The following is an 11,955-nucleotide window of genomic DNA, read 5'->3' on the forward strand; positions in this document are numbered from 1 at the left end:
GAAGTTTTTTTAATCTTGCTTGTTTTGGAAAATCATATCCCTGCTCATGTAACATTACTTATTCTGCCTTATATTTTTAATTCAGGACAGCCATATTTGAGACCACATACTGCTTGCTGGTGGCTTCAGTCATGAAGACTTTTTGTTTCTTGCTAGGGATTAAACCCCTGAGTTTTGCACATTCTAAACATGTCATCTACTACTAAGCTACATTATTACTCTAAATACAAAAAAACCCAGTGCTGGTTTCTCATGTTTGCTAAGGATTGATTTCATTCTTTGTTTTGTTTTTGAGGCAGGGTCTCATGATGTGTGGCAAGCTAACCTTGAACTCAAGGTCCTTCCTTTACACTATATCAGACTATTAATATTTGCTTGCTTGCTTATTTATTTGTTTGCTTGTTTGTTTATTTATTGTTTGTGCTGGTCTTTCTGAGGCTTGAACTCAAGGCCTGGGTGCTGTCCTGCTGTCTCTGGGCTTTCATGCTCAAGGCTACTTCCTGCTTTATCTAACCCTTGAGCCACAGCTCCACTTTCAGTTTTTTGGTGATTAACTGGAGTTTAGAGTCTTACAGACTTTCCTTCTCAGACTACCTTTGAACCTTGTTCCTCAGATCTAAGCCTCTTGAGTAGCTAAGACTAAAGATGTGAACCACTCGTGCCTGGTATAATATATTTTTATTAACAATCAGGGATTGTTATATCGATAACTATCTCTAAACTTAGCATCACTTTACTCTATCCTTCCATATGTAAAATAAAGGATTCTAGCCCTATGATCTCTAAATTTCCTTCTAGAAAGTTCAAACATTTCTTGTCTCCTAACCAAAAAACAATATATATGTTTTCAGCTTTGATTTTGCCTGTGTGGATGTGGTTGTGTAACGTGTTAGCATATGGATGGTACACTGAGTGCTTTCAGGTGATGAAGCCTTCTTCTCTACATTTGCAGGGTTGCATGGCACGCGTCAAGAAGAAATGATCGATCACAGACTAACAGACAGAGAATGGGCAGAAGAGTGGAAACATCTTGATCATGTAAGATATCAGTAGTCACTTAGGCTAAAAGTCTTTTGAAAACATCTGACAAGAGAAAAGCTTGGAGATGCTTTGATATTTTTTCAATGTCCTGCTCTCCTTAAAAAAATAATTCTGACCTTGTGAAATAGAATATGGGACTTGATTTCCAAATTGGTTTGAAAACCTCTTAAGTGAAATATTTAGATCTTGGAGAAAGACAGATTAGCATGTTAGTACAGGGTCATTAGTTTATACACTAATATACTCAGTATTTGGAAAGATAAACATGGTGGGTGTAATACTTTTAACACAAAAACACCTGTCTCTCTTGATTCACAATAATACTCTTACTTGATTGTCTCATTCTGCTGTATTTGTACACCTGTTAGGTCTAATTTCAAATCTAACAGTTTAAAGGATCAGACCGAAGCCTTCAGGAAAAAAAATATTGTGTTTTCTTTCACTATCCTCGAATAATTAGTTTCATTAGTCCTCAACTTCTTTAACTCATGGTGATTGTTGTATTCTTTCTTTCCCCCATTTCCCACATAGCTGTTAAATTGCATCATGGACATGGTAGAAAAAACACGGCGATCTCTCACAGTCCTGAGGCGATGTCAGGAAGCAGACCGGGAGGAACTGAATTACTGGATCCGTCGCTACAGTGATGCTGAGGACTTGAAAAAAGGTGGCAGTAGTACCAGTAGCCATTCCAGACAACAGAGTCCCGTCAACCCAGACCCTGTTGCATTAGGTACCTTCTCTCTAGATGAGCATCTTCAATAGATATTTCTTACACTCTGGATCAACATTATTTTTAACAGGATTTATTTATTTACTTACTTATTTATTCATTTTTCAATGAATGCTGTCAGGGACTGGGGAACAGTGGTTCTTACCTCCTGGCTACTCAGGAGGCTGAGATCTGAGGATTCCCCAATCCAGGAAGGAAAGTCCCTGAGTCTCTTATCTTCAAAACCACCAAAAACCAGAAGTAGCGCTGTGGCTCAAGTTGTAGTGCTAACCTTGAGTAAAAAAGCCCAGAAACAGCACCAGTTCAAGCCCCAAGACTTTCTCTCTCTCTCTCTCTTTCTTTCTTTCTCTCTCTCTCTCTCTCTCTCACACACACACATACACGCACACACATGCACGCGCGCGCGCGCGTGCACACACACACACACACACACACACACACACAAAGATACTCCGGGAATTTAAGAAGAGTGAATGTTCTTCCTATACAGTTTATCTCAGGAAGGTGGCTGATGAAGAAATGGTCACTGAACTCAAACTCTTTTTGCAGATGAATGGACAGGGCTTATGGCAGAGGTTCAAGGCTGACAGTTGATGTACACTGTGTGTACATCATGTGTGCTCCTTCATAGTATAACTGTTTGGACTCTGCCTGAAACCTGCAAACACACCAGCTCAGGGAATGTGCTTGGGGCTTCTGTGCACAATTTTATGTGCACACTTTTTTGTTTTCTTTTTTCTTTTGGCAGTACTGGAGTTTGAGTATCTTTCAAGCACTCTGTCACTTGAACTATATGCCAGCCTTTGTTGCTTTAGTTACTTTTTGGACAGGGTCTTACACGTTTCCCCAGGCTGGTCTCAGACTGCCATCATTTTACCTATACTTCCCACATAGCTGAGGCTATAGGCATAAGCCAGAAGTACAGGTTTCTGTACTTCTGACAAACTATATAGAAGATTTTTTTCCACACTGCACACACATGCAGTGTATTCTTATTTATGTGCTGGTTCTGGGGCTGGTGATCTACCATTTGAGCCAAAAGTCCAGTCTAGCATTTTGCTTGATAAGTTTGGAAATGTAATCTTTTAGATTTTTCTACCTGGGCTGGTTTCAAACTGTGGTTCTCCAGGTTTCAACCTCTTGAGGAACTAAGACTAAAACTGTAAGCCATGGACTCCTGGCAGTTTTCTAATTTTCATTTTGATATACAGTCTCTAAGACAGTCGATTTGTAGTTGCAGCTTATAAAAGAAAATAAAACACCCCAAACTTCAAACCCTCTCTAGACCAATGACCTAAAAGCAGTACAGTTTGCTTGTATGCCTTGGAAATTGAGATGAAACTTAGTTCTTTTCCAGTGATTTGATCTTAGATTTCTTAATCATGCTTTTATGAATCCTACTTATATGTAATGAGACTATTATTAAGTGCTAGTATTGTAATTCTATTTCCTATTGATCTTTGGGGATTGTGAGGTTGCAAATAGGGTATAACTCCTCAGATATTGAAATACATCTTCAACTTGAAAATACTTTTTGCATGGCTTGCAAACTTCTACCTAAATGGATAATAAGATTCCATTGTTTATATTGGTGGCATTCTTTGGATGAGTTGTCAGAGTAAACTTGGTGGCAATGAATTGTGTGGATCCTTAGGCTTTCATCTTGTATGCTTAGCTTTGAACTGTCAGCCAATTCAGGTTAGATTACAGTCTTTGCTACAAGACAAAACTAATGGATATTAAGCATATGACTTTGACAAGTAGTGGAAACATTTAGCTGATGAGCAAAAATTAAAAACTTGAAGTATATGATTTGTCTATTAGTCATATTATTTTTATTATTTGAAATATTCCTAGCTTATTGTTTGTTTGTTTTTTCTTTGTGGATTTCTGCTAATCCCTGAACGTGGAATGTCCATTACTATAATAACTATTAAAATAAAGATTCTAGCCACTTAACTTACTCCACAGGCTTATTCTAAAGAATATGTGTATATGTGTGTGCTGGTCCTAGAGCTTAAACTCAAGGCCTAGGCACTGTCCCTGAGGATTTTTAACTGTGTGAGCCACAGTTCCACTTCTGGCTTTTTGGTAGTTCATTAGAGGTAGGAGTCTCACAGACTTTCCAGTCTGGGCTGACTTCAAATCTCAATCCTCTTCTTGAGTAGCTAATAATATAGATGTGTGCAACTGGCAATCAGCCTAAAGATTTTTAAAGACAAACAAATATTTGTCAAATTGTGTTGGACAAGAAATAAAATCAGACTTAAATATGATTTGAATCAGTATTCATCTAAACAAAGCTATTTGGAGTAAAGTATAATAAACATCATGTTTTAATTTTCTTACTGTGAACAAAAAAATGATTAATCGTGGCAAATTTGCCCAGGAAAAAACAAAGGGGGATATTTGTAACCACCCAATGTAGACAAAAATTGAAAGCCTTAAAAATAATTTATAGTTTGGCTTTTCTCTGTGGTACACCTCGAATCAGCACTTACTTACTGATTGCTTCCCAAGTCAGGTTTTGTGTTGAACAAGGAAATATATTTCCTTGCTCATAGTTGAGCAAGGAAAGATACTCTGTATTGCTTCCTATACCTGAGAATCTATTGGAAGAGATGGGAAAGGACATAACTAACGAGTTTTATGGGCACAAGACAGCCAGTTCAGTGCGGTCAACAAACTGATATTGTTGCTATATCTGTTGCCCGCTGCAAAAGCAAAGTTTCAGAAATAGATTGGGTGCCCTCTATGAGTTGCTATTGGCTGCTTTGGGCACAATCACTACAGTGATGCACACATTCATAGATCCTGATGATGCCGATATTTACTTTGTTCTCCAGAAGCAAGATGACTTCAGTTTTTGTGCTACATGAAACTCTTCTATAAGAGGCCACACATTATACTGCTTTAGTGTGTTTGACAAATTTGTATTCTCGGTAAAGCAGAGATGTTTTGTCTTAGAGCTCTTATGCGCTAAAGTGACAAATACAACATCTCTTTGGACTATCAAAATGGTCATGTTTTTTTGTGGATAGAAAAACCCAAGATTACTTATTAACTGTCATAACTGCCAAAAGCTATACAATTTGCAGGTCTTAGCAGAACATTTTGTTTGTGTGTCCTTGCTGGTTGATTTTGAAATGTTTAATTTTCTGGAGCTAGGTATGGCTGTAATTAAGAAGACAGGTAGTTTGTAATCCTGGACCACGATTGTTTATATAAAGTACTTTCTAAGACTGCCTTTCAAGCTTTGGAATTGAGTGCATCAATTGTATATAATGAAAGGATTAGAGATTACTGACTAATAAGTCTCTTTTACTTTCTTTTTCTGGTCCTGGACTATTCTAGACTTTCTCTATAGTTCATTATGAGCCATCTTTCTATTTTTATAAGTCTTTTCCTATGATTAGATAGGATTAAAATTATCTAATGCTTATGTTAAGGACATGGTAAGATATAAAGCTCTGAAATATGAATGCATTTATCCCATCTACTTTTCTTTTTCCTTTAGTGGTTCTGAGGTTTTAATTCAGGGTTTAAATGGTGTTTAGTTGTTTCTGTACCATTTGTGCCACACCTCCATGCCTGTGTTTTCCTCATTATTTTCTTTCTCTTCTTTGAAATGGTATGTATGTATTTTAGATTTCTGCATATATCTTACTTTTAAACTATTTACCCACTATGTGTGAAATAAGCATATTTTCCTATATCCCATGATATACATCTACTATTTCTGTTTTTTTTAACTCTTAAATGTTTGGTTTTAATTTAGACAATATCAGTAAGAGTTAGCAAAATTGAGTGAGCTTGTTTGTCAGACATTTTTCCATTTTCTGAACCTTGTGAACCAGTTCTTAGGACTGGTATCCCATGGGTTTGGTCATCCATCCTGACCATTGTCTCTAGTGGAGACCCTGACTTCATTCTATGTCAGTGGAAGAATAAGTAGTTGGTGGCATTTCCAGAATGTGATCTTTTCAAAACTATTTATCTAATGGAGATTTGATGAACAAGATTAGTTTTATTTATCTTGTAAAGCAGTAGACAAATGTTAACAAAAGTAGAATATACTGTCAGTGGACACATTCTGTGTTCTCACTGCCATTGCTGGTTATTTTCAAGATGTAGTCTCTCACACACTTACCTGTCCAGGATGGCCTCAAATCTCGACCCTGCCACTCTCAACCAACTAGGTATGAAAACAGGCATATGCTACCCGCACCTAGCTCCCTGCACTGTTTCTTAGATATATGAATACGGTGATGTGTAGAATAAAAATTTGTGAAATTTACTTGGTATGTGTGTTTTGGTAAGGTTTTATCTTTAAAACTTTTTTCATCCATATCAATTAGTTGTAGAATGGGTTTCATTTTCTGTACACAATGTCCACTTATGTACATAATACATCTTGATTAGAGTCAACTCCTCCATCATCCTCCCTGCTCCCACCTCCCCCTTCTCACTCCAGTCTCAGCAAGTTTCCTTATTCCATATTCACACAGGCACATAAAAGCCACTGACTATATTCACCCTTCTTACCCCTGTTTGTACATCCACCCAATCCTGCTAGTACCTACACCAAGAGCAAACATGTTTCAAGGTCCCAATATTTATTTTTGCATTAATGCATGTTAATTGTTCTAAGTGGTTTCACAATGGCATCTCACTTATGTTTATACCATAGTTTAGCCATATATGTGTGTATATATGTGCATACATATGCATATTCTTGTGTTTACTTGCATGTTTATCTTTTAAATCTAGAGAGAAAACATGTGGCTTTTATCTTTTGAGCCTCGCTTACTAAGTTTTAAATGATGGTTTCTAAATCGATTCTTACATCTATTTCCTTGCAAGTGGCATACGTTTATTCTTCTTTGTGGCACACCTATGTACACACACATATATTTGTATGCCAATTTCTTGATCTATTTATCAGTTGTAGACCATAGTGTCTGAGTTGTTTCCATAGTTTGGCTTTGTGTATAGTGCTACAATGAACATGGGTATATATGTACCTCTACTATATCCTGACTTACATTCCATTGGAAAATGCCCAAGAATCGTTTTGCTGGATTGTAGTATACTTTTTTAAATTTTCTGATGAACCTCCACACTGATTTCCGTAGTGGTCGCACTGGTTTATAATCTCACCAACAGTATTTAAAGGTTCCCTTTTCCCCAGATCCTCACCAGCATTCATTGTTGTATTATTGATGATGGCCATTCTGACTGGAGTGAAATGAAATCTCGATATCATTTTGATTTGCAGTTCATTTATGGCTAGAGATGCTATACATTTTTTCATATCTTTATTGGCTATTTGTACTTCTTTTGAGAAGTATCTGTTTAGTTCATTTGTTCATTTATAAATCAAAGTGATTCATTGGGAATTTATTTTTTTGAGCTCCCTATAGATTTTTGTTGTTAACCCCTTGCTGACAAAGATTTTCTCCCTTCTATAAATTATCTGAAAGATTTTTCAACCTAGTGACAACATGCTTTCATGAGCAAGTGTTTTTATTTGGCTTTATATAATCCCATTTGCCAATGTGTGCCATTATTTGCTGAGCCACTGTTTAAGAAGTTTCTGTCTGGGGCTGGGAAGGTGGCTCAGTGGTAGAGCGCTTGCCTTGCATGCTCGAGGCCCTGGGTTCATTTCTTCAGCACCACATAAGCAAAAAGAAAAAAGCCAGAAGAGGCGCTGTGGCTCAAGTGGTAGAGTGCTAGCCTTGAGCTGAAGAGCGCAGGGACAGCACCCAGGCTCAGAGTTCAGGCCCCATGACTGGACCCCAAAAAAAAGAACAGAGAAGTTTCTGTCTGTGACAATAGTTTCTAGTATTTTGGTCTACTTTGAATTGATATTAGTATAGATAGTTAAGGGCACATTTTCAGCCTTCTACATGTGGATATCCAGTGATATCTAGTTTCCCATAAAGGAATATTTTTTCCAGCATATATTTATTCTTTTTTTTTTTGGCGGTCCAGTCGTGGGGCCTGAACTCTGGGCCTGGGCACAGTCCCTAAGCTCTTCAGCTCAAGGCTAACGCTCTACCACTTGAGCCACAGCACCACTTCTGGCTTTTTTCTTTTTGCTTATGTGGTGCTGAGGAATTGAACCCAGGACCTCGAGCATGCAAGGCAAGCGCTCTACCACTGAGCCACCTTCCCAGCCCCTCCAGCATATATTTAAAGGGATTTTTTCCCAAGGCTTTTGGTGCATTTTTTCATCTCTACATGTTCTATTGGTTTGGGGATTTCTTTTTGTGCCAGTAAGTTTTAGCCCTTGTTCAAGAGAAATATATCAGATATTTTTGGCTTGTTAGGTAGAAGGAAAATTGATAAAATACTTAGCAATTTAGAAGTTTGTTTTATCAGTTCATATATTTAAATTTGGACTAGTTGAAAAGTTACCTGATTATTCTATTAATGAATTATAGAATTTCTTCTTGCTATGCAAATCTGGAAGAGCTAACATTAAATTAAAAGCCCAGATTTTGGACAGATAATGTGGATTTATATTTCTAATTTATCATTACATATGTTTTATGACTTTTTGACATGACACATTCTTTCTGTACCCTTGTTCCTTTGTCTGTTCGATTAATATGGCTGTAATACACAATTTGTAGACATTTCTGTGAGTATTATGTGAGCTATGAGAAAGGCTGAGGGCTGGGGCTCAAATGGTATTACTGCCTACCTAAGCCCTTGTTCAAACCCCACTATGTCATCAATCAATCATGTGGGACAGTGCCTGACACATAGTAAGTACTATAATTATTTGTAATGAGCAATCACAGGAAGAACTTTAAAGAGCAGAACATAATTTTAGGATATATTTTTATCTAGAAAAAGTTTTCAAGCAGATACTTTAGGTGGGTACTTATTTAACTGTCAGAAAAATATCTGTCTGTAATAAATCTAGTGTTATTTGTAGGACTCTAATCCATAGTACGTGACTACAAAAATAGTAGTTATTTGTTGCTCAAAGAAGTTTAATTCATTTCTCTACTAGCAGTTTATAAAAACTACAAATTCTTCAGACATCCCTGCAAAATTTGGAGCCTTGTACAGTTGTATTGATTCCTTTAAATTATATCATGAAATTAATTCATGATCATTCAGTTGACTTTATCATGCAGAGGCCTCCTGTATTAAGTGGTCTGCTTTTATTTAATAATATTAGGTGTAAAAAGACTTGGTTAAATATCTCCATCTTTTGAAAAGGAGTTGGTACCTCTGAGGAAATTAATGTTTCTTGTTAAAGATGGTATTCCTCATGTACTTACTAGCTTCTAGGCTGGATGTAGGCTCTTGAGAAAACAGCATGGACATTTATGATCTTTGTAAAACAAAAGATAAAAATAAAAATAAGTAGCATCTGTAAAGATGACATCACTTAACCTTTCCTTTCTTTTCTTGGTGCTGCAATAGATATTATCATGTTCACGGTCTCATTCTGCCCACTACAAGGTGAACGCTATACCTAGGTCTTGCCAGGTTACTTGGGTTCCCCAATGGCTTTCAGCTCAACCCTTCGTGTATATTGATGGGGGCCTTTGGTATATCTCATTTCCAGTGGTCTCTATTCTGTCCTAAGTGTAGAACATCATTCCTGAATTTCATTCACCATACATTGGTCTTTCTGATGTTTCACATTTCTTATGGCATTTCTCATCAATCTGACTTGTTCCATTCTCTTCCTAGATTAAAAAAAAAAAACTTAGTGAGTGTTTCCCTCCCACCCCAAAGCAGTTGGTGACTCTAAGCAGGCTAGACTTAATTTAGAAGGACTTTACTAAAGTGGTGCCATCTTTTAGTAATTAGATTGCATAAATAAGTAATATCACATTTAGCTAGAACTTGTGTATACTCTCCTGTCTCTCTTTCATTTAGAACATTTTTTTCCCTTAAAGTGTGTTCTTTTTAAAACTTGGCTTATAGCAGTTATACAGGGAGGATTTCATTGTTGTATTTCCACATATTTACACTCTACTACAACTATTCATTTTATGAAAACTAGTATTTTATAGGTGGTCAAGAATTAATAGTTATAAATTAACTCCTTTACAATCTGAGCCTTAGAATCTCAATGTTTTGCACAGGTTTGTGTAAGTTACCCCATATTATAAAATAATAAAAGTCCTTGGAAAATTGTCTCTTGTCATATTGACCAACCTAATGATTATTCGATTTCTTTTCTTTTCAGCTCAGCCTTGCTTATATAGATTCTGATATTGGTGCTGCTTAATCAGGAGAGATAGTAACTCTAGTAATCATTTGGGGTAGTATGAAGATAATAGTTCTAATATTCATTAGATAATAGTTTTAATATTCTCAGGAGTATACCTACTATTGATCACTCAGTTCTTATGTTTATCAAGGACATAGTAACTTAGAAATGGGAAGGATCTTACCAAATATGTACATATAATTATTTGCCTTTAGATGTGGCTATTTTGAACAAAATATAGAAAGTAGATTAGCAGAATGCAAAGCATTTTGCATACCTGAGATGGGTCATTCTGTAGGCACCTAGGTTAGGTGGGATTTGGGTCTGTATACATATGGCAATGTGGTACTAAGAAGCTTAGGACTAAGATAAAAAAAATTGCACAACTTTTAATGTGATATATGAACAACCATGAATTCTCCTGTATAGCATATTGACTGAAGAAAGCTGAGAGAGTGCCAAATGCTAAGGTTTGAGTCAAGTTTCAGGCTATAAAATTTTGAGTTCTTTGCTTCCAAGGACAAAGACAATGATTCGTTAAATATAGAAATAATTTCCATTCCCCAATAAGTTATATCTCAGGAATTAAGAAATTACTTGGCATATACTGTCTAACCTAATAGTTTTCCTTTAGAATTTTGTGCAGTTTGGTTAAATGCTAGAAGATAAATGGAAGAAGGAAATAAGTTTGTGAGGAAATAAGTCTGCATCCGTTCTGATTGGACAGCTTACTAATGATGACAATAATAATAGGGATAATACATAACAAGTAATATCTAATTACAATTTGGGGTGTACCTTGCCAATCATGGAGTAGGATGGGTCTCCTTTAATGTGAAAGCAGCACTCTTCCTCCAGTAGTAATGTCTAAACTTTACAAAGGAGGCTCTGAAACCCAGAGGAGCCAATTTGCCATTAGGTTCTAGAATGAACTCTCCTCTCTTTATGCTTCCCAGGACTAGAAATTACTATAATTTATGTATGGACTTTGGATAAGTCAACACCTTTGGTTTCTTTTTTGAAAATTTAATGTTATTGTCAAGGTAATATACAGAAGGGTTATAGTTTCTTGTCGAACTTGTTACCCCCTCCTTCATTTTTCTCCCACTTTCCCTCTCCCCACTCCCAGATTGTATAGTTCATTTCCAACATACTTGCTTGTGAGTATCACTGTTGCATTGGTTTACCTTTTTTATTTATTTTATTTTATTTTTTTTATTGTGAGAATACAGTACAGAGGAGTTACAATTACATGGGCAAGATAATGAGTACATTTCTTATCAAGCATTGTTGCCTCCTCTTTGTTTCCCCTTCCCATCCCTTCCCATACTCCCCCCTTTCCCCACCCGATCCTCCCCCCCCCGCCACCCCACCAAAGCTGTAAAGTTCGTTTTTCAACATAACAACTTGTACATCTCATTGTTTCAATGTGCCCACCTGTATCCCTAGTTAAACGATTTGTGTTTTCCCTTCCCCTCCACAAATTATAACTTTTGTCCTTTGTTTCACGATTTTGTTGTTCCCCTTCCCTTCCCTAATTCAGATAAACATATATACAATACCCAGGGTATCAAAATAAAATACAGTGACAACAGGAGATAAACCATAGGGGAAAAAAACACAAAAGAAGAAATCACCTAGTACATTAAAAACAACAGCAAAGAAAAACCTCTTGTTTCCATGTCTTGGGGGTTCATTTCACTTAGCATCATCTTACATGTTCATATGTACATAGCTATTGAACTATTCTGCTCATCTGCTAGGACTATCCTAGACATATACTAATTATTACAAATGAGGGAAACTGGGCTGGGAAGGTGGCTCAGTGGTAGAGTGCTTGCCTTGCATGCTCAAGGCCCTGGGTTCGATTCCTCAGCACCACATAAGCAAAAAGAAAAAAGCTGGAAGTGGTGCTGTGGCTCAAGTGGTAGAGCGCTAG

The 11,955-nt window shown here is 36.7% G+C and overlaps 1 protein-coding gene across 3 annotated transcripts in view; it reads left to right on the forward strand.

Annotated features, from left to right (window-relative positions):
* Runx1t1 (runt-related transcription factor 1; translocated to, 1 (cyclin D-related)) overlaps positions 1–11,955 on the forward strand; it is a 122,467-nt gene that overhangs the window by 77,874 nt on the left and 32,638 nt on the right. For all 3 annotated transcript variants that reach the window (XM_013012568.1, XM_013012569.1, XM_013012570.1), the window contains exons 7-8: positions 953–1,038; positions 1,573–1,774. In XM_013012568.1, coding sequence (XP_012868022.1) covers positions 953–1,038; positions 1,573–1,774 — 288 coding nt within the window. The remainder of the gene's footprint in view (positions 1–952; positions 1,039–1,572; positions 1,775–11,955) is intronic.

This window comes from Dipodomys ordii, unplaced genomic scaffold, assembly GCF_000151885.1.
Source record: "Dipodomys ordii isolate 6190 unplaced genomic scaffold, Dord_2.0 Scaffold17, whole genome shotgun sequence".
NCBI classification, from domain to species: domain Eukaryota; kingdom Metazoa; phylum Chordata; class Mammalia; order Rodentia; family Heteromyidae; genus Dipodomys; species Dipodomys ordii.